Genomic DNA, 23,892 nt, shown 5'->3' with positions numbered 1-23,892 from the left:
TGTTAGTTGAACTCTCAAACTCTCCAAAGTTTTTAGACCTCTAATATCTTACCTTTTTTTTTTCAAGCAAGAAGGAGATATTAAGCAGCTCTTTCATCTTTGATCTTTGTAGAAGAATGAGAATCCCTGCTTCTGATTTTGGATGCAGTTTGTAGAATATTTCCTTGGAGAATAAAAACACTATGTTCATGTATTGAGACGCTGGCATTATAATACTACTGACCTTGGGAAAATTGCATTACTGTTTTGAGCTTCAGTTTCTCCATTTGAGAAATGGGGATAAAGATGACCATTTGTAGCATTTCTATGAGGATGGAAGAGATCGCATATAAGGAAATGTCTAACACAGCACACACACAGAGTATCAGATGTGCCATAAATGATTATTTACAACAAGTTAAAACAACATAAGCGGGATCAGTTCTATTTAAATAAGAAGAGCCCTTGGAGAATGACGAGAAATGTAAAGAGAAATGACCAAGCTCTATAGGGACCTGTGTCCTCAGTCTGATGCATGATATAACATTTAGGGGCAAATGGGGAAGCAAAAGGCAGGAGTGTGTTGTAGGTAGAAGGTGGTGAATTATGTATAGACATGGAATCTGTCATCTCAAGAAAGTCACTGCTTTAGGATGCCATGGAAAATTTTTCTAATGTGGCTCTAAAATTACTACAGATCTCAATAGTATTTGTCAAAAATAACCATGCTTTGATGTATGACAGATCACAATAAAACCAGTCCTTGAGGAGTGCCTGAGTGGCTCAGTCTGTTCTTGGCTCGGGTCTTGATCTCATAGTCTTGAGTTCGAGCCCTACATGGGGTTTCATACTGGGTGTGGAGCCTACTTAAAACAACGACAACAAAAACCATTCTTTGTAATAATATGAGAGGCAGTGTGGCGTGTAATGCAATGGAATGCAAATTGGCCTGAAAGCCAGATGATCTGGGATCCCTGGGTGGCTTAGTGGTTTAGTGCCTACCTTCAGCCTAGTGCGTGATCCTGGAGTCCCGGGATGAGTCCCGTATCGGGCTCCCTGCATGGAGCCTGCTTCTGCCTCTGCCTGTGTCTCTGCCTCTCTCTCTCTCTCTCATGAATAAATAAACAGAATCTTTAAAAAAAAAAGCCAGAAGATCTGGATTCATGACTGTTTCACTTAATTTGTTCATGGTATTGGACTTCTTAGCTTCTTTGAGCCTTGGCATTAACATCTATAAAATGGGAATCATATCTTTCTTATTTTTTCCCCTGCTGGGTTATTGTCAAGATTAATTGTTGGGTTTTTTTTAAGTACTGTCCACGTATTTTTTTTTAAGTAGTATAAGTCAATTACTAAGTGAGTTGCTGAAGAATTTTAAGGCTTTTGTCCTCTTTGGGGTGAATGTAAAGTAAAGGGGCTTATGCTTCTGCAGCTCCTTGTAGCCAGCTTATCCAGACCATGTTTTGTTGCTAGCCTCTGCTGAGTCCATTTTGCTGCTCATTTGCCTGGTCTCTGCCATTCTCTTGCCCCAAGAGCAATTCAAGGATGGGTTGTGGCAGAAGTGCCAGGGATCACACAGCAACAGCAAGACTTCCTCTTGGAGACTCCTGCATTTGTGCCCTTGGCATGACTGCCTAGAGCACTTACATCCTCTTTCTCTCTGTTGCCTCTGTTTGTTTGCTGCTGATGGCTATAGTAATAGCTCTTATTGTCTTAAGGAATCCTGATGCTTTTGAAAGACTTTTTTTTTTCTTTCTTTCTCCCATTCTGCTGAGCAAACACAGAGATCAAGGCTAGAAGACAGAAGTTAGGTTTGATGATCAGTGAAAGGAGATAAGGCTCTTGACTTGCAGTATCCAGCCCCTTCAAAGACAAATCATGTAGTAGAGTTGTAATTTAACCACTCTCTCTTTGTGTTTTCAGGGAGTCAACGAGTTGAAGATGAAGCCCAGAGCAGAGTGCTGTTCTCCCAAGTTCTGGTTGGTGTTGGCTGTCCTGGCTGTGTCAGGCAGCAGAGCTCGTTCTCAGAAGAGCCCCCCCAGCATTGGCATTGCTGTCATCCTCGTGGGCACTTCAGACGAGGTGGCCATCAAGGATGCCCACGAGAAAGATGATTTCCACCATCTCTCTGTGGTTCCCCGTGTGGAGCTGGTAGCCATGAATGAGACTGACCCAAAGAGCATCATCACCCGCATCTGTGATCTCATGTCTGACCGGAAGATCCAGGGCGTGGTGTTTGCTGACGACACAGATCAGGAGGCCATTGCCCAGATCCTTGACTTCATTTCAGCCCAGACTCTCACCCCCATCCTGGGCATCCACGGAGGCTCCTCTATGATAATGGCAGATAAGGTAAAGGAGGGCTCCAGGGAGGAGAACCTGGGGGGTTTGTATAGAGAACTAAATGATCCATGTATTTTAATGCAAAACTTGATTACGAAAGATGGAAAGTAACCAGAATGTACTAAATGAGTAGATAGATTAGGAATCAGTCTCTGCCTTTGGAGATGAAAGTGAGGAAAAGGTATAGGTATTCAGAGCTTCTGTAGGTTTGAACAGGTTTATGTGTCCATTTGTTTGTAAATGGATTTACTGAAGTGTCTAAGATGTTGAAGCTTATAGTTCTGTGATACATTTTCTTCAAATATGTGTGTGAATAGCTTCTTCAAACCTTTAAAATAAGGCATGCTCTATTCTTTTTTGGAAACACATATTCTACTCCCCCCGCCCCCATGACAGCTTCAAGACTATAAAAAGAAAAATCCCTTGAGGCAGATTATTTGTCTCCTTGAAGATATGAATGTCACAGGGAAGCACTTTTTGCTAAGGTGTCTATGCGCATCACACCTAGATCTACACATTGGAATTGATTTTAATCTACAGAACCAGTAGCAGCTGCATTTTCTCCATACTTAGATTTGAAGGCAGTGGTTCTTAACCTTGGTTGAACATTGAATCCCCTGAGCAGCTTTCAACACTACTGATGCCTGGGTCCCACCCCCAGAGATTCTGATTGTTGGCCTGTGGTATAGCCTGGACGTCTGGCTTCTTGAAAGCTTCCCATATGGTTCTAGTATGTGGTTAAGGTTGAGCACCACAGGTGTATGGCCTCAAATAAATTGTAGACTCTTCTACATTAACGTTAGAAACTGATCTACGACAAGCTAATTATCATCTGACAGTGATGCTTATTCTCTAATTGTAGAAGGTGTTTTGTTTGTGGTTATGTTTTGTTTTTACAGTTTTTACTTATTCAGATATTTTTCCTTATTTTATTGATTATTGCTCATTGCTTAGGTACAGCACTTCTCACATATGTATTTCCCTTTGCTGTTATATCTTAGAATGACTCAGTTCACCACAGGTGCAGGATTTATTGCTTTCATCACTTTGGGTTTTTAAAATGGTCTCCATCTCTGCATTGTCATCTTACACTTTTTATCATCACCGTCAAAACTGTCTTTAGTTTTGTACTTAAAGGACATGCTCCGGGGTTAATGATGTTTGTAAACACCTCAAAAGCTAGCACTGACACCTCCTATGTGCTCTTTGGCCAGTTGAGAACCACTACAGCGCAGGATTTAGCAGGCTGAAATAACCGTGTGTGATCATTACCGCCATCTGTCGGCAGCAGGTGTAGCTGACTAGCTTCTGTTTTGGAGTTTCCTTTATTCAGTCTAGGAAAGGTTAAATTGAAGTCCTAAATGGAGGGACCTCAGTTGCATATGAGAAACATCTTGTTCCATTCACATGGGCACAGGTAAAGAAGTTAGAAAACAAATTTTTGCACTAGAAGCCCATGCTGAGAGAGGTGGGATAAACTGAAGCAGAATGGAAAATATAAACCAACTGTGAGAAACCCAGTGTGCTTTTGCTTCAGATATATATTTTTTTAACATCATTGTCCTTAGCTGATGGTGTTATATTTTAGCAGTGGTATTTTGAGGGCATGATATTGCACTGTAAGAAGGCCAAGATGGATGAGCCAAATTTTTGAATCATAAATAAGTGCATACTATCTTGAGAACACGACAGGTGAAAATATTTTTTTTTGGTTATGCAAACTACTTGCAATTTCTGTCATTTCAGCATGCCCACCCTCCTGCCCCAGTAGAAAAGATTATTGGCTGCACTGGTTATTTGTTTCTCTCTTGTGTTTCTTACAAATGCATAATAATCATATAGTATGAGGTAGAATGCAGACCATGTTGAGAGACTGGGCTCTTTTGTTCATTGATTTGTTCCCGGCACGCTAGCATTTACCATGTGCTCCAGCACATAGCACCTTGCATGTGTTGTTTTATTTCATACTCTTAACAACTCAGTGAGCTGAGTGATATTTTTTTAATTTCCATTTGACAGATGGGGAAACTGAGGCTCAGAGAGACTAAAAAACCATAGCCAAAATGATGTGTAGCTAGTAAGTGGCAGCCAGGACTTCAACATTGGTCATTGGCTCCAAAGGCCACATGCTGTCTTGCCTCTCAAGAAAATGGCAAGGCTAGTCAAGGTCTCACATACCTTCTGATTCTTTACTTTCTCCTCCATTACATAGCACTGTGTTAGATTGTTACCTGAATGAAAGTAATCCATCACTTGATTCATAATGGAAATCCTGGGGCTAGAGGAGAGAAACAATGAAGAGCTGAAATGGCATAGCACTTAGGTGTAGCCTGAGTCCAGAGTGGGCCTGCTGTTTCCTACCTCTAGGGGTAAAAGGGAGGGTTGAAAGCAGTGAGGTGATGGTAATGAGACCCTTCTCTGGCCTCTCTCCCCTAACACCTCCCCACCATGGCAACCACACCCAAATATTCCATCTTCTCTTTTTCTCTCTCCATAAGAGAGAGAGAGAGAGAGAAGGAGGCAAGCAATGGTTTTTAGGCAATTTCCTAAAATAGCCTAAAAAAATATCTAACTGACTTTTGACCTGAAACTATTTCCAAAAGATTAGGTAGAAAGAGGAAAAGGTAGAAAAAAAGAGGTCCTGACACCACAGAACCTGGAGTGCAGAAGGCTCATTCCTGAGGGTCAGACACCTGATAGAGCTGGAAGCTGCAGAAGAGAATGGCAGGGACCACTGGGGCTGAGTGAGCAGCCGCACCAAGATTCCTGGGAGTTGTGCAAAGGAACATTCACAGGCTTAAGGGATTTTCATGAAGGCAAATAAAGAGTCCCCCAGATCTTGGAGAAACAAGCTTTTGGGGCAAGTTTCAAAAATAAAACATCTCAAACTCTAAGGCCAGTTTTATTTTTTTTAAATAGAAGTTTATTTTTAAGTACCATGAACATATTTTACAAACACAGAATGAGGACACAGAGTTTGACAACTATGAATCAACTATGCGGCCATAGGACACAACACTTGAAAACGGAACTGATGTAGAAAATCTAAGAAATACAGATTTGCCACGTTTAAGGCCTAGTCTTTGAGGAATTGACACCCTCCAAAGGGTGATAAATAAGCCTTCCATTTTGTTTCCTCCTTCTAGGAGATAGGTAATTGGCATTTCATTTTACTTCAGTTTTGTTAATGTTGCTAGTTTGCTTCAAATGAAGCCCGCTAACCAAGTGTTCTTGCGGAAGGTTGTATTACAGGAATAAAGTCCCAGATTGAAGGAGGTTGTAATGCAAGAAAACATGGTTAAAAAGATTTTTAAAAATATTTTATTTATTTATTTGAGAGGGAGACAGACAGCAGAGTGAGAGAGAGAGCACGAACTAGGGGGAGTCACAGAAGGAGAGGAAGAAGTAGGCTCCCCGCTAAGCAGGGAGCCCAAGGTGGGGCTCAATCTCAGCACCCTGGGATTATGACCTGAACCGAAGGCAGATGCTTAACTGAAGGCAGATGCTTAACTGACTGAGTCACCCAGGTGCCCCAGTTATAGAGGTTTTTGACCGATGGGGTGAGAGACACAAGTTTAGCATCTGGTCAAATAGCTTGTGCTCACTCTTTTGGCATATGCTAATTCATGAGTACAGACATGAGTGAGTGTTCTACTCTTCCAATGAAGAAATGTACCTTATACCATGGTGGAAAAAAGTGTGGGAGGTAGAAGAGTAGAGCTATTAGGAGGCACCTCTGGATGTGGGAATCTGGACTACTCACCAACCACTTACTCTAAATATTGATCTCCTTAACATATAATTTATATAGGGCTGTTGAAGATTCCATGAGATAATGAATAGCAAGTGCTTCACTTAGTGTCCAGCACAGCATTCTGTAGGTTAAGCTGATGATTATATGGGACAATTTGAAGAAAGAAAGGTTTCATGATACAGGAAAAGAATGGGAGTTGAATAGAGCCATGGCCAATTGTAGAGACACTTCTGAACTGGAGACCAACCAAGAAGAGCATTCAGGTGAAAATCTGGGGGCTCTGATGTGTGAGGTAGGAACCTTGGTCCTTCCCCACCATGAAGCCAAAGCTCATTGGTGGTATAGCCATGCCATAGCCAAAAAAAAGGCATGTTCAGCTATGGAAGAGCTCTAACAAGGAAAGTACAGCTAGGTGTTTATAACACAAGACTGTTTAGAATAGTAACAGAGACCATTTAAAAATGCATGAGGTGGTTTTTGGCAGTTCCCCACCTGAGTATAAAGAGTCTACTTTATTTTGCCTTGGTATAATTGCTTTTTTCTCCCTGAGATCCTGGATTTAGGATGCTCATCTTAATCTAAATAATGAACTAAAGCTAGATGTACTTCCCATTTCTTTTTAGGAGGTTTCTCTGCTGATATGCTGAAATCTTTCTTGGGTTTTCAGACTTTAGCTCAGAAAGGTTAAATAACTGATCCAAGAGACCACAGTTTGTGAGCAGTGGGAATGGGATTCAAATCCCCGAAGTACCTATTTTGAAGCTCATGCTTCCTATTGATAACAGTTCTGCCTCAGTAAGAATTATAAGTCCTGGGTTTTAGTCTCCATTCTCATGAGCTTTGGAAATTTGAACAAACAAATCATATAACTACATGATACTCATTTTAGAGTTTATAAGATTTCGATTTTGTTTTTTGCCCTACCCACCTTGCAACACTTTGAAGATAAAACGAAATAAAACAGGTGTGAAAAACTATGGAAAAGTGCTGTACAAACAGTTGCTTTAGGTGAAAGAATAAAGAGCAGTGTGACAGGGAATGACAGACATACTGACATCAGCATTAGGACTAGTGGAAATGGTTTGGGCAGGAGGTAGGAAGGAAGACAGAAACTGAAAGTTAACGGTAGGATCAGGCAAGAGGACACATGATCTGATCTTGAATGCTGCAAGAATGGAAGAGAAGAGGGATGCCAAGTAGAAAGTCAGGGTCTGGAAGTAGATGGGTTGATCAGAGTGAAGTACAGTAGCTAAAACATGTGCCATACTCCATATCTTGTTCCTGATTAAAGGCCATGTGAAAATATTCTCACTCTGGAGTCTGTTGTTATGATTTTTTTCTTTCTCAATTGTTTGGTACTTTGAATAGCACTCTGATTTTTTGTACAGAGCCTTACATTTTGAATCCAACTGGGGCTAGGAAAATGGCTCCTAGTCTTCATTGGCTCTACCTTTCTTACTCTCTCCCCCTACTGGCTGTGCCTTCCCCAACACACATCTGATGGCAGTGTGTTGGAGAGCATGGTTGAGCCAGCAGTAATGTGTGTCACTGTAAATAGACTATTGCCTTCTGGTTGCTCATGTGAGTTTCCATATCCAGCATAATCTTGAAACCAAGATGGCTATGCTACTCATATTTTACCCTGTGCTTCTTCCTTAATTTTGGTGTCTTTTAGTTTTTTACCTGGCTTGCAGTGGTCTGTCATATGGTGTTCCTGGGGACTAAATCCTTCAAGGGCAAACCATGGTGTTACAGTTTGGTTGTGGAGAGTGAAGACATCGTGGAGAAGTTAAGAGGGGGGAAAAAAGCTAATAGAGCACACTAACTTTGTGCCAGGCACAATGTTAATGAGCATTTTAATTCTTCTGCGATCCTGTGAGATAAATAGTAGTAGCATTTGTTTTTAGTTGATGTGGAAACTAAATGAGAGCATGTACCATGGCCAAAGTGACACAGCTAGAAAAATAGTGGGACTGGGTTCCAAATCCAAGTATGTTTGACTTTAAAACTTTTTTGGCTGATTTTGAAACTCCCTTCCACACACTGAGGAGTCAGCAGAAAGCTGAGATAGTATTCCCTGCCTGGAGGTCGGTTATTCCTCTCCCACCTTCTCTCCTTCCTTGAATTATACTTTGGGGAAAGATGAGGGGGTAGTCTCTCTAAGACACTATAGACTTTGCAGTGGTTCAGCCCTCATGTCTGTGTGGATTCCAGGACTTTCCACCTGTGTCTGTGGAATGGGTTTCTTGTTGGCCAGCTTTAAAATTGGAGCTGAGATTTGCTTTTGAGAGACTGGCTAGTTGAAGTCCAGGTGTGTTGTTGTTGTTGTTGTTTTTTAAGATTTTATTTATTTATTCATGAGAGACAGAGAGAGAGAGAGAGGTAGAGAACACAGGCAGAGGGAGAAGCAGGCTCCATTCAGGGAGCCTGGTGTGGGACTCGATCCTGAGACTCCAGGATCACGCCCTGAGCCAAAGGCAGACGTTCAATTGCTGAGCCACCCAGGTGTCCCAGGTGCAGTTTTAATGCTTGGAGAAACAGACCCCAGAAATTGCTTTAGGCATCTATAGACATTAAAGTACCTGGTGCTAGAAAGTAACACATGAGCCATCCTGTGTTTCTCATCCATCCTCCGGGAAATGATGGCGTGTCTGCAGGAAGGCAGTAGTACTACGTGGAGAGAATGCAGGCTTTGGAGCTGTGAGGCTTGAGCTCCTATGCATTCGCCAGTTATGTGACCTTCGTTGTGCCTTTTAAGCTCTCTGGGCCTCAAAATTTCCATTCGCGAAATGGGGACACAATACCACCTAGTTCCCAGTGGGTTGTGAGCTTTCTGAAGCAGTATAGCCAATGCTTGATAAACAGTAGGTCCTCAGTATATGTTTTCCTGTATTTTCATATACCAGACCACACCTAATCATTTGAAGAAAATGGGATCTTAATGTTTTCCTGTTAACTGAAAGAGAAAGCCTTGGGATGTTAATACCCTTCATTTTAGGCCTGGTGGAGAAGCAGCGGCTCAGTGGGTTCTGCCTCTGCAGTGATGCAGTTGCTGATTGTGATGTGATCAGGCTTATCAAGATTTTCAAAGCAGAGCCATACAGTGATTTCAATAAACTGATACAGGATATAAGCAATGAAGATAAGTCAAGAACACCAAAAAGGAAAGCCTAACAGAATAAAATAATGTTTGAATCTAGGGTCATGCATAGATTTGGAAGTGTTGCTATATAAGAAAAAGTGAATTGTTAGATGAGGGACATATTAAAGGTACTAGATAGAAAGTAGTGCTATGTTATATATAAAGGAAGACAGTTAATTTATTATCACCAGCCAGCTTTTAATTGATCATACTGATACTCCTGAAAAACCCCTTATGATTATGGGATTATAGGATTATGATTTCTACATGAAGACTATATTTTTATTCTCCTTTCTGAGACTTCTGTGGTTCTTTTTGCCTTAGTTTTAGACATTAGATCCATATTTTATTCAAAATTATATTTTGATCCTTTGGTTTAAGGGTCCAGTGTACATGAGAATCATTTTAAAAGCTAGTTTGATTCCATTTTTCTGAGGACAAAAAAATTATTGCTGCAATTCTCTTTTACAGTGACAAAGAACACCCAAATTATCATACGTTTGTTAAGAGGTTGCAATGAGAAAAGAACTAACATTGATTGGTCATTGACTTTTGTCAAGCTCTGAGCTAGTCACCTTATGTGAGCTTAAAAATGTTATTTTATTTAATTCTCTCATTACATTTATGAGGCGTATGTTTCGTCCTTTTTCACAGATAAGGAAATTGTAGATTGGAGAGGTTAACTATCTTGCCCAAGACCTTTAGCTAGTGATTTGCTCATAGCAGCTTAAACAGATATGTGCTTATTGGTGTCTCAGATCAAGGCACCTGGAGCCAAGGACTGCCGGAGGGGGGGGGGGGGTGGTGATTCAGTGATGTAGTGATGTCAGGGCTGACCTCTGGGAGTCCACTGGTATTTTTATCATGGTTACAATGATGCTGCCCTAGCTCTAGGCATCATGCCCATACTCAAAGAAGGAAAAAGCAGGGTGTGGGTATTAGATCAGGAGAAGTCTTCATGTCCCTAATCTCATAAGCTCGAACAATTCAGACCACTCTCATATTAATAAACAAACATAAAAGCTTTTCCTGACCTTAGTTCCCCCTCCCTCTTTCTTTTGACATTTCAGCTCCTTAAAAAGAAGTTAGATTGCTGTTTTCACTTCCTTGTCTCTCACTTTCCGCAAAACGCCAAATCCAACGGTCTTTTTGTCATTCTTGACCTTCTGCAGCATTGAACACTGTTGACCCTTTTAGTGTCATTCCAAAAATTACGATGACAAGAGTAATTAGGTTTGTCATACATTTGGTGACAGTGGGAAGGTGAATGACTAGAATTTAGAACATGGGTAGGTCATATAAGTGGAAATGTTTAGTAAGCAGTTGGATTTGGACTTGGAAGTAAAGGGAGTGATTTGGGCTGGAAATACAAATACAAACCTCATTAGCAAGCAGAGGGTAGTAGAAACCAGGAGGATGGATGAGATGGCTCAGAATGAATAAGTGGAATGAGGACAGAGCCACTTTAGATACATGACTGGGATAGCCAGAGTGGGTGGAGGTTATAAAGGGGCTAGGATAATTATGGGAGATAAGAACAAGACAAGGAAAGAGAGGCATTATAGAAACCAAGAGAGAGTTCTAAGAAGGGTGGTGACCCAATTTGGAAAATTAAGCCAGGATACTCTCTTCCCCCTCGGGATGGTTGTGCAAACAATAAGGAGGCTTCATGATGGTCCTCTTCCCTCCAGGCACTGTGATGACCTCAATGCTGGCACTCCGATCTCTCCCTCTCTCTCTCTCTCTCTCATCTGCATAGCCACATGGTAGCTTACCTGTGTGATTCTTTAGAAACTCAAATCTGGTTGTTATACACTTTTGCTTAAAACCCTGCACTGGTTTCCAACAGCTTGGAATAAGACATCCTCTTTGATCTGGTCGCAGGCTACCTCTCCAGGATTTTCTCTTCACCTCCCAGCCCTTGAACAGTAATGTTAAGCCACACTGAATTATTTATAGCTCCCTGACTGGTCCTGGCGGCTTTGCATCTCTGTGCCTTTGTTTGTGCTACCTCCTTGCCTTAGAATATCCTCTCCCTTGTCCATCTAGAAACACCTACTCACTTTTTAAGAGAAGTTGTAGCACTTCTGTGAACCTTCTTCTGAGTCTCATCTTTGCAAGATTTACTTTTTTTTTTTTTTTTTTGCACTCCACTTGTGTGCTATTTGTGCTATCATAGCCTGTCTTATTTACCTGTCCATCTCACTTGCTATACAATGAGCTCATTGTAGACCAGGGCTATACTTTACTAATTTTTGTATTCCTGGCGAATGTTATTGTGTCTGATGCGTTGCAATAGCTAACTTTTATTAAACAATTAACAATTAGTAAACTGTGTGCTCTATATACACAGTGTAATGGGTTGAGTGGTGGTCCCCCAAAAAGATATGTCCATGTCCTAACTCCTGTAACCTGTGAATGTGACCTGATTTGGAAAAAGGGTCATTGTTGTTGTCATTAAGTTAAGGACCTCACAATGAGCTCATTTTGGATTTAACCAGGTAGCTCTAAATCCAGTGACAAATGTCCTTATAAGATAAAGAAGAGGAGAAGTCATAGACACAAAGGAGAGGGCTTTGAAAGAGGGGCGGCAGCTAGAGTTAGTTAGCCATAAGCCAAAGAAGTCACCAGAAACTGGAAAAAGCGAAGGGCAGTTTTTCCTTAGAGCCTTAAGAGGGAACATGACCCTGAGAACACCCTTGATTTCAGGCTTCAGAACTGTGAGGAAATAAATTTTCGATGTTTTAAGCCACCAAATGTGTAGTAATTTTTGGTGGCAGCCCTAGGAACTTTAGGAAACCTAACCATAATTACAAGAAGGATCTCTAGGATTTCACTGCCTAGATTGTTTCCTGGATTAGCTATTTACTGTGTGATTCTTTGGCAAAGTACTTAACTTCTCTGGGCTTTAGATTTCTCTCTCTAAAATGGTGATAGAAATAGATCCCATTTCTTAAGGTTATTAAGTAAGATTATTAGAAGTGTTTAGAAAAGACCTGGCAAACACTAGGACAATGAATGTGGATTGATGAGAGGTTCTCAGTTAAGTCTGCATTGAGTAAATGAATGAGTGAAGAGGGAAATGTAAACACCTAAGGCTGCCCAATCCAAAATCCTCATGCTTTTAGATTTTTTTTCCACCCTCAGGTTGAACTCCTGCTTCTTGTCTTTTTATTCTCTTTTATCCTGTAATTTTCATCGTCCTTATCACAGCTGTAATTAATCATAATTGTTTTTTTATTAGCTGCCTGCCCTGCTAGACTACAAGTTTCATAAGGGCAGGAACTATGGCTTTTTCATTTTTTTATCCCCAGAACCTAACATATAGCTTGGCACATAGCAAGCCTTCAATACATATTTATTAAATGTATGGATGAATTAATTATTTCAGTGCAGCAGATGTCAGTTGCAATTAAGAGAAAAGTATTTTAAACTGAAATGAAAATGGATGAGAGAATCAATCTCTGGTTGCTGGAAAATACATTTCTGTCTCTCTCTAGGCTGTTATGCCCATCCCCCCTCTCTTCCTCACATCAGCCAGATACCAGCAGTCAACAACTCGGCACTCACATCTAGAGTTTTAACACTCATGTCCACTTTATTTCTGGTACTCAGACATGGCAAAAAGGGCCGCCTCCAGTTAGGAGTGCATTCTGAGGTAGCAGAACAAAATTTTTATGCAAAGCAGTTGGGTGCCAGTGATAATCTTGACTTTATTAGTCTACTTTCAAAGGAGGAAGCAGAAAGAAATAAGTATTTTTTTAAATTCCAGAGGATAAACACATATGATTCTCATGACATACTAATCGGTAAAATATCACCAGCTAAATTTAATCAGTGCAATTAAGTTTCCAAATCCAAGAGATTTTGAAACTTCTTTTATCAAACAATATTCTTTCTCATTTGCTTATTCATTCATTTAAAAAATATTTATTAGGTATCTACTGGATGTAGATACTGTCCAAGGTCCTGGAGATACAGCCCGTAAGAAAGACACTTCCTCATGGAGCATTGACTGACAATAAATAAACAATATTATTTTAGGTAGAGGGAACTGTTTTTATGAAAATAGCAGGAAGGGGTATTTATGCAGGGTAATTTTAGGGTTCTCAGAGTAGGTCTCAGAGGAGGTAGCACTTGAGATGTGATGAGAAGGATCCAGATGCATGAAGATGTTAAGCAGCATTTTGGCAGAGAGAAGAGCAGGTGTGAAGTTCTTGAAGGGGGCATGTTTTTGCTGTTGTTGTTTTTTGATAAGTGTCCAGATGATCAGTAGAATTGGAGAGTGGTGGGCAGTAGGGACAATGGTAGAAAATGAGGCTGAAAGGTGCTGTGGGGCCAGATCATGTAGGGCCTGAGAGCCTCAGAGTGGAGTTGAGTATTTTTCAATTCATTCCAGAAGGTATAAGAAGGGAATGATGTAATTTGACTTAGCATCTTTTCAGATGGAGATAGTATAGTGGATCGAATATATACCTTGAAGCCATTTTAAGTCATGTCTCAACCTTTCAGAAGCTCAGTGACCTTTTGCTATATTGTGTGACTTCTGTGATCTGGTTTTTGGTTTTATTTTTTCACTGCTATAAGAGAGTTAATATTCATCAACTTCAAAGAGCTATTATGAGATGATGAAATAACCCTTAAAGCACCCATTACTTTGCCAGGTACACACATGGTTTGAATAAATGGCTGGTAGTGTCTTTTCTAGTAGCATTGAAATACAAATTCCTCTTGATTCAGGAATGATTTTCTTTCAATATATCCATGGATTATGCAGCTTTCTATTTTTTTTTTGAAGTTTGTTTACAGACCTGCCAAAAAATTAGCAAAGTACAGTAGGTAGTCAGAAGCACTATGATTGGCTTTCCTCTGAATAAATAGCTGCCTATTATTTTGAGTTGTTGGAGTTCTCATGTATCAATGTCCTATGGCCAGTTCCTGGACTTGGGTCTACATAATTGCAGTCTGATACAATTTCTCATTTTTTCCAAATGGAGGTGATGGCACTGAGAAGGGTAGAATTGGGAATGGTGCAACTGGGGTAAGATGTTGGGGTGAGAGGTGTGGGCATTGAGAATGGGAGGGAGTGTGATGGCCAAGCCAGTCAATGCAGCCTGCCTTGACCTGAGGACTTCTGGCACCAACCACCCCCGCCCCCCCCGCCCTTCCCCCACCCCCGCCAAGTCTTCCTGGCCTGCCACCATATGTCTTGGATGTATTCTGTTACCTTGACAACCTGTCGTCCAAAGTTGTAAGGAGCGGCTGTCTTCAACCTTTGAGCATCATCATGTTGCTAGGACAACAGACTCCACTGGAGTTCCTGCATGCTGCTGCCACCTACCCCTCCTCCTCCTCCTTCTCCCTGCCCATATGTCCACTGCCTTCCGTCTCTACTCTCACTTCTTCTGCCTTCACAGATCCACTGTCTGTGCGGTTCTTCCAGCTCCCTCCAGCCCCTTGGCCTTTATCCACTTACCACTGTAGTGTTCTACCACTTATATAGAAGCAAATGTTGTAAATTCTCAAAAAATAAAGCTACAAGACTTAAGAAGCTGAGGGGATGGTTCCCACCTATCCTTCCCAACGAAGGAGTTAAAAAACATCCAGAAAGTTGGAGGAAAGGAGCTTGACAGAGTTTCGTTAGCCCAAGTGTACAATGTGTAGAAGTGGTTCTTACATTGACTGGATCTGAGAATTAAAAGAGGATTTTATTTTATTATTATTATTATTATTATTTTAATATGAATTTTCTGGTTCCCTACCCACGTATTCTTTTGGAGTCATTCCCCACTACTTGCTGTTTTCATAAATTTCCTTAAGGGACCCTGAGATACAGCCAGGTTTGCAGACCATTGGTGAGTAGAACGTGGCATATTGTTTAGATGATGAAGTTTTGTGATAATCAGTATCTACCTGTTGAGCTTTTCTGTGGCTGCTTACTAATGATTAAAAAGCAGGAAGAGAGGAGTTGGAGAAAGATGAGAAGAAGCTAATGGAGAAGAGGAGAAGAGCAAAGGAGAACAGAATGGAGAGAGGGAGCAAAGTGGAAATGATAAGGAGAGGCCATGGAATTGGGAATGGGGAAAATCAACTGTCAGATATCAAGTTCAAGGACCCTTTGTCTCTGACTTTCAATTGGAATGCAGGTTGTGAGGTATCTTGGTCTAGGCTTACTTAACATGCTCTTTGGGGTATGTTGGGAGTCCTGGATTTTCATTGGCCTAGATCTGGGGTTTCAGAAGAAGTCAGTTTCTTCCTGTTCCCTCCTTTTTAAACCAAGTGTACCTACTACATGTTACTGCTGCACCTTATATGAAATACTGCTTTATCCACATTTAGCAGATTTAAGCCTTTAAGGGGCCCTAGGATTTTGGCAGCAAGATTGTTCCCCCCCACTTATAGATTGAAGAAACTGAGGGTAGGAAGGAAGATAAATGGCCGGTGGTGACACACTGGCTGTGGCATGTGGAACCAAGATCCCTTGCCCGAGTGACAGTAAAGCCCATGGACATCAGCATGTGTTGCACTTCCTCTTGAACACTTTCATTTACTTAGTCTTCTTGGGACATCTAGCTTAACCCGGGAAGGGAATATCCCAACTGTCCAGACAGTGGTCGACTTGAGCTTAGGCAAAGGTGAACCTTTCCTTGCCCAGTCTGTCTCGATTAGGACCCAAACATTCAGAACAAGAGGACAGTTCTGAAGGCAAGAGGAGCATAGGACAAGACAAGAAGTAGAAAGGGAAAGAACAGTTGAAAAGGATGTAGGGCTGAGCAACACCACTAGATAAGTCCCAGTCTGATGGGACCTGGGACTGAGCTGCGTGGGATCCCTGTTTTTTTTTTTTTTTTTTTTTTTTTTTTGGGATCCCTGGTTTTTTGCAAACTCTGAACTCTTAAGGGTGGGCCTAGACACCGAAGCCCAGGATACTGCCAAGTGGATGCCCCAGGATTTGACTTTGGGGTCAAATCAGACTCTTTGCTGCGGTTTCTGGGATTGCAAGGGTGGATTTTTTCTAGCTTGCTGTCAGGAGAAAGTGAAATCAGATGTCAGTTTAAGACTCATCTCAGCAGATGAGAAATTGACAAAGAAATAATAGTATCTCTGTTTCACTGTCCTGGATGGCTGTAGGTCTCAGAGCAAACTAAATCTTCCTACTTTCTGGATAGTCTTAGAGAATAAGCTGTAAGTACTGTTACCTTGGACCAAAATCCTTAACAGCTCTTAGAAGTGGTACCCAAAGTCTGCTTCAGCTGACCCCTCATTGGCCCCTTCTTCCTGGACCTCTCTTCTTGCTGGGCCTTCAGTATGTACTTTCCTTTTGAATTCCCCAATGATCAAAGGCCTATTTATGTGCAAAATTGATAGGTATATGAAAGATATCTGGGTGTCAGGGTGGAGGGACAGATCTCTAGGTGGGCTCAGGCAACATGTGTGAGAGGCAGATTTATCTCTCAGTATGGCAGCCCATTCCAAAGGGGGAGAGCCCGTTTGTCTCCTCCTCTTATGATGGGACAACACAGAGCACACACAGCGTACTCAGTACGTATTTGTTGGAAATGATAGATCCTTTGAAATCAGATGGGAACAGGCCATATGCTCTTGGAAAAGGGCCTACATTGCAAGGTGGGATGGATGAGTGAGATGTGTTTTTGCAAGTTCTTTTCATCTCTAACATCTGTGATCCTGTGAATAATTTTCTTCCCCTTGGCCCCTGCTGGCTGCTTGCCTGGGATCTCTGCCAGAGCCCTTCCTAACAGCCCCTCTGAATAGACATCACAGAGGGTCTCCCATTCTGGATGGATAGTTCAGGAAGCCAAAGTTGATACTGAAAGTTGGAAGGAAGACTTGTATCCCAAGGTCAGAGCAGAGGAGTTTGGACAGGAAGTGTGAGTGCCCATTTCCTAGAACCAGGCAGGAGAAGAGTAGGGAACTTCAGCTGAATTTGTCAACAGCAGCAATAGTAGCAGCTCTGGCCACACACAGGTTGTCCATGGAAACTTTTCTCAGGCTGAGCAGCAGGACCCAAGATAGAGTTCTGCAGGGTAGAGAGCAAGGATGGTGCCCAGAGTCCCAGTTCTCATAATACCTGCCTGCCATACCATTTTCCCACAGACAGCTAGTTCATCTGTATGAGAAGCTAAGAGATAGGAATACTTCCTTAAAAAAAAATTTATTTATTTATTTGAAAGCGAAAGAGAGAACAAGAGCTTGAATGTGTTGTGGGATGGGGGGACAGGGGAAGAGGAGGGCCAAGCAGACTCTGTGCTGAGGATGGAGCAGGACACAAGCTCAGTCTCATGGCCCTGAGATCCTGACCCCAGCCAAAACCAAGAGTTGGACTACCAACCAACTGAGCCACCCAGGCACCCCAAGAGATAGGAATACTTTTGTTGTGAATGCCCTAGCCTCTGATTACTACTGTTCTCTGAGACTAAATTGGTGGGGAGTTTTACCAAGGAAAGCAGCGTGGCCTTTGGGTTCTGGAAGTTCTTCCTTTGGGCACTGCTGTTTCTGCCCAAGGGGAAGTGTAATTGGTTAATGATAAGAAACTGACCTTGAGTAGTTACTGGTGTCATTTTAGTTCTCCTTGGAGACTAATTCATGTTAAACAGAGAGGGGGATTTGGACCCAGGTTTAACTCTCTCTATGCTCTGGTAGAAGGGGACTTCCTCTTCTTTGGTATATTCCTTGTGCTCCCTTTTGTGAGGCTCCCCAGTCATTAAAGTAGGAACCTCTGATGCTTCTGTGAGTTGCACATATCTGGAGCTGGTTTCTTGTCTGATAGAAAGTGGCAGTAGAGCTTGAATAGGGGTCATTTCTGTGTTTTGGGGACTTCCAGCTAGCAACCATGGCTGCCTCTGTCATCCTGATATCAACAGTGAGCCCTGGGAAAAGGTATGGAATTGAAAAAGCATGTATGTATTTTTAATCATGTAAAAATTCCCCTTCCCTGTGCTCCCTTCTCCCCTTGACAGCTGCTACCTCAGTTAGTTGCCCATTGTCCTTTTTCTGCCTCCTGGCTGCTTAAAGGACTCCCTCCACCTGCCCCCAGATCCTTGCATTGTGCACTGGTAGGGCTTTTCAAGAAGCACTGTAGAATTTGGTCCTGAGTCTATACTCCATGTAGCTCCCCCAGTATTTCCTCCTTACGGCTCCCTGTCTCATTTCAGACAGGGAGACAGTCTAAACAATCAAGTCCTTGACAGCATCTGAACAGTTAAGAGCAACTAATTGTGTGACCCCCTCCATGAACATTTTATGTTTTAACTGAGAGGAAGAAATTTGTATGAGTGGAATTTCAGATACCATGTTGGACCATAAGGTATATATATGTTTAAAACAGAAGGTGCGTTCCTAAGGTACTTTCTTGACTCCCACAAATCATGCTATTCACAGGCATCCTCATCTCCCCAGAAGCTAGGCTGTGCTGGGAGACCTCCTGCAAACGGAAATCCTGAAGGGTGGCCCCTTGAGAAGGGTGTAGGGTATCCGTGGCTGAGCAATGGGCAGCATAGAACCTGCTTGGCGCCTTGGAAAGCATTGGACTGTTAAAGCCAAAGGCCTCCTAGAGCTCATTCTGGGAAGTAGAATAGCATCAAGTAGAAGTAGAAAGCCCAGATTAATCAATGAACTCTGGGGATTTCTAGATCATTTTATATTTTTTAAAAGAGATTTTAATTTATTTATTTGAGAGAGAGAGAGAGAGAGAGAGAGAACGAACATGTGCGCACATGCTCAGGAGCAGATGGGAGGGCAGAGGGATAGGGAGAAGCAGACTCCCCACTGTGAGGAGGGAGCCCAACATGGGGCTTGGTCCCAGGATCCCAGGATCAAGACCGCAGCCGAAGGCAGATGCTTAGCCTGCTGAGCCACCCAAGCACCACCCCTAGATCGTTTTAATTTTGCACACTATATAGAAAGGGCTCAAATCTTACTTTGCACTAAGAATTCTTTGATGCCTTTTACTGCCCTCTGAGACTCACCTTCTAACCCTGGGTCCTTCTTTGTTTCTCCCTCTCTTAGGTTCTTTGATTTCTCCTTCTCCCTGTCCTCCTTTTCCTCCTCTCTCTGCTTCCTATTCCTATCATCTCATTTCTGGTTCGTGTTTCTCTGTCCTTCTCTCCCTTCGTCCTCTCCCCTGTGTCCTGTTGCACATGACTTAGACTTTATGTGGTACACGCAGCCATCTTCATGCTTCATCCTGTCAGCGTCGAGGTCCCTCAATGGCCTACCTTAGGACCTGGCATACTTAGAAGTTCCCAGGTGGTCTATTCTTGACTTTTGGAGCTGACAAATGTTACTTTTACAGTCTGTGGCAAGTTGGTTCTGTTGCTCAGAACCTGGCGTGTAATGAGGCCAAGCGAAGATGTGTGTCCTGTCTCTGTAGAACCCTGCAAGCTCTTTCCCTCATGGCAGAGAGTGCCTCCAGCCACCTTAATTTTCACGCTCTTGGTCACTGTTGGCATGCGGCTAAGGGGCTATGGTTGGGTCAGTGCTCATTTATTGATAATGGACATCAGTTATAACTTTATATATTTTTAATTAAAGTGTTTATTTTGAGGTCATTGTAGATTCAATGAGGCAGAGACACAAGCAGAGAGAGGCAGAGACACAAGCAGAGAGATAAGCAGGCTCCATGCAGGGAGCCCGATGTGGGACTCCATCCCGGGACTCCAGGATCATGCCCTGGGCTGACAGCAGGCGCTACACTGCTGAGCCACCTGGGGATCCCCCGGCTTACTTCCACATTAGGTCTGTGACCGTAGTAGCCTGGTTACTTAACTGCCTCACTTTCCTTAGCTGTGAAACAGTGATAAAAAAGAACTGTCCTCTTTCAGCCTCCCTCTGCCTGTAGTTCTTCCTCTTCCTCTTTTGTTACTAATTCTATTCTGGTACACCATTTTTCTTCTTTTTTGTTCTTTCATTTTTACCAATGTCTCTAGAACCCTCCCTCCCCCCATTCTTCTCTTGTCCCTGTTTTGTGCTTCTCTTTTGGTTTTCCCGTCTCTTGGCCCATTCCTCATCTTCTGTTTCTTGCTTCCTCCATCATCACCCCTCACTGAATTTCACTTTCTTCCTAAGGCATATTTCTTGTTCCATTTCCTCTGTCATTCACTGTTCCAGGTCTTTTGTGGCTTCTGGGAGAATGTACAACCCTTAATTATTTATAAGCATGAGAGAATAATTACAGAAATGATTTAATTACTTTTTCACATAGATACTAATAGCAGCTGCTGAGTTAGGTGGATGGTGGAGTTGGAGCATATCAGTAGGCACACTTGGTATGAGGAAAAGCATTGGGTTAAGTGGGTTTGGGGTGGGGGTGCAGCTGTAGAGTCTATAGAAAGATTAAATCTTCTATAGAGATTAAATCTCATATGTCAAAGAACTGAAAAAAAGAATCTCACAATAGGCAATTATATACAGCTAGGATTATATAAAATGGGAGGTACAAGTCACCAGTATCTTAACTGAGGGGAGAGGGACTGGGGCTATTGTTTAAAAAATCCACTATGGATTAGATAAGGTGGTTTAGTGGTTGGAATACTACTGCTCATTTCGGGAGGGGGGAAGGGTGGTCATTGGAAACCCTATTCTCCTTCTGGCTCCTCTATGGAGTTGAATGGGAATATTCATTTAGTGGCACTGGGGCTACAATGGAAAGAGCCTAGACTGAACTACAGTCAGGGAGCCTGGTTCTCATCCTTGCCCATAACAGTGATAGCTGTTTGACCCATCAAGTCTCTTCATCTCTCTTAATCTTATTTTATTCTTTTGTGAAATGAAGGGATTGAGATTCATGACATGTAGAATGCTTCACTAAAGGAGAAAATGGCACAGAAATTAGATGAGGAAGACTGATTTTGATAAACTAAGATCTGGAAGGCCATTTTGAGAAGTTTGCAGTAGTCAGCTACAAAACTCGGACAGAAAATCCATTCTAGAAGTTTCTAATGTGATGTCTAAGAGAAGAAGATGTCGGTTGAAGGAGAGAGGAGCAATTGAATAGGGGGAAGACTCAAGAAAGGAGTCAGCATGATGAGTAGATTAAAGGTAAACAAAGGAAATGAGGAATAGTGAAAATATGAACCTGTACTGTCACGTTATAAGTTTTTAAACTGTGCTTTCTGACAGTTGCTTGAGGTTTGGCATACAAAGGGCTGCAAAGAGAAGGCTATATAGCTCTTTGCATGCAATGAAGAAGGGAGAAGTGGTTTCCTGACGAGGAGTGCAGTGTCCTCATGTCTTACCTCACCCTGGTCCTTATCCCTTCGCATAAGACTGGATGAATGTGTCATTGTGCTCTACCATGTTACACACCATTCAGCTTGGAAGAGATCTTAGGGACTAGTCCCGTGCCCTATTTCATGGTAGAGGACACTGAAACCAGAAAAGATTAAGTGACTTGCCTGAGGCCACACCTCAGTTCTCTCCTGGAGTTGTCCTAATTTCCCAGATTACCAGGCCAGTCTCTGGGCTCTTACCTCAGCAAAGTACCAATCCTGTCTAGTAGTATGCAGTCTAGCAGATAATATGACATAATGAGTTGCTGTCCCTCCCATCTCCTGACTAAAGGTAAAGGACAAAAGCAAACTGAGATTAGGGTGGGGAGGGAGAGAATGACAATTTCTTTCTTTCTTTTTTTTTTTTTTTTTAACCTGGTTCTTTTGTGTCTGCACTAAATATGGTCTGAGATGATTGATTAAAAATATATTAATGAGGGGCATCTGGGTGGCTCAGTCATTTAAGTATCTGCCTTCAGCTTAGGTCATGATCCCAGGGTCCTGTGATTGAGCCCTGCTTCTCCCTCTCCCTCTGACCCTTCTCCCCACTCGTGCTCTCTTTCTCTGTCTCAAATAAATAAATAAAAATTAAAGAAACCCAGCAACAAAAACATGTATTACTGAACCTGTCAGATATTGATAAAAGTGAATATCATTGAATTAATTTTTGGACTATATATAATGGGAGACCTATATATTGGGGATTGTATGAATTTATGAAAGCCATAACAAGCAGATTTGGGTAAAGTCAGTTCTATTTGGTTAAGACTTTTTTGTGATCAAAGTAAATACCTCCAGGCTATAGATAGGTCTTCCCCTTTCTTCCAAAACTAGAGCCTTGAGATTACTCCTTAATCTCTCATCTTGTGGCATCCCTCTAACTAAGGTACTTAAGAAAGAGGGACTCAAGAACATATGGAAACCTGTGTGCAACTGGGGATTCATACTGGAAGAACAAGGAGGCTTCCAGAAGGAAAGAAGAGGGAAAACAGGAGAGAGATCAGAAAAAACTCCACAGTATGTGTGGTTGGAGATGAAAAGATATAGCCATATCTTATATTTTATGATGCTTTACAGTTTTCAAAGTGAGTTTATGTACTTTGTCTTAATTAGATACAATAATTGTGCAAGACAGGAAATAGAACTTTAGATTGTCTCTCTGAGAAATGAAGATAACTAGTATCAACAGCCCCATTCTCCAGAGAGGAAAACTAAAACTCAAACAAGTTAAATGATACATCAAAGACCAAAAAATAGTAAGTGGCAGGGCTAGGACTAGAATCTAAGTCTTCTGGTCCCCAATTTCATGCCTACAAGAGAAGAGAACTGTGTAAACCACACTGAAGTGTGTTTAGTGATGATGAGCAATCTGTGGTGTCTGATCAGGACAGGGGAGTCAAACAGGATGCAGAGGGTTTGGCCTAAGAATTCTTTGTAGATCTTGGCTGAGGAGATGTAAGTTGGAATAAAGAGCTCAGATGGGACTGGAACAGATCATGAAATTCCTGATAGGGAAGAAAAAGAAGCTATGGCTATAGTAAGTCCCAATGCTGAAGAACCAAGACTCTTAGAAAGGCTGGATAGGTGTAGGTTGGGGATTCATGGGTGAGGGACCGTGCACAGGAATTTAAAGATAAGGCCAAGGATTAAGCCTCAGCATTCATGAACAAAAGACAATAGCATTTAAGCAAAACCCAAGTGTACAACCTCTCACCTTCTCTATCCTCTCTTGGGGGAAAAAAGAGCTACTGTTAAAGCTTTTCGCCAGGATACACTTAAACCTGTTCTGAGCAAAACTCAGAATGGGCTGGGACATTTTGCCTTCATTAACACTTCATTAAGCTTTGTCAGATATAAGCCTCCTAGCCAGATCCTGGCAAGGGACTCTTACGGAGGTGATAATGAGGAGAAAATGTACTCGGTTTTTGGCCTACTCTGGAGTTGTTGAATGTAGACTGAAATATATTTTGATAACATTGGCTTTAAGATGGATATTCAACACAGTTTACATTGGGAAGTGTAAATAGAATACATAGGCACAAACAGAAGGAGAAATGCACACCAACATAACATGACACATTTGATGATGTGGTGATCTGTTGAAAGCAAATTATAAAAATCTGAGTCTTTTGGATTTAGCAAATGACAGGATCTTGATAGTTTATAACTTGTATTTACTATGTTTTAAAAATGCTTCTTTCAAAAATAGACATAATAATCTTGTGCCATTCTTGAAATGTTGGTGCTTCTAACCCTTATCAATATCTTCTGACTCTTTAATATTTCTCAATTACCAGGTGTTCTTAGAATTAAATAGTGCTTGCTTTGTAGTAGCTTTTCTAGAGTTACTAAAAATCCTGTCTCACTAATTTAATATGCTGTGATAG

General features: G+C 41.8%; 1 protein-coding gene across 1 annotated transcript in view; it reads left to right on the top strand.

The window, feature by feature from the left end:
* The first annotated feature begins 1,920 nt into the window (after window positions 1–1,920).
* The window catches only part of GRIN2B (glutamate ionotropic receptor NMDA type subunit 2B), a 278,452-nt gene continuing 256,480 nt past the window's right edge, over window positions 1,921–23,892 (top strand). The window contains 1 exon segment of the mRNA NM_001008719.1: window positions 1,921–2,331. Coding sequence (NP_001008719.1) covers window positions 1,921–2,331 — 411 coding nt within the window.

The sequence above is a fragment of the Canis lupus genome, chromosome 27 (genome assembly GCF_011100685.1).
Source record: "Canis lupus familiaris isolate Mischka breed German Shepherd chromosome 27, alternate assembly UU_Cfam_GSD_1.0, whole genome shotgun sequence".
NCBI lineage: Eukaryota > Metazoa > Chordata > Mammalia > Carnivora > Canidae > Canis > Canis lupus.
This window is presented reverse-complemented; position numbering and strand designations above follow the sequence as displayed.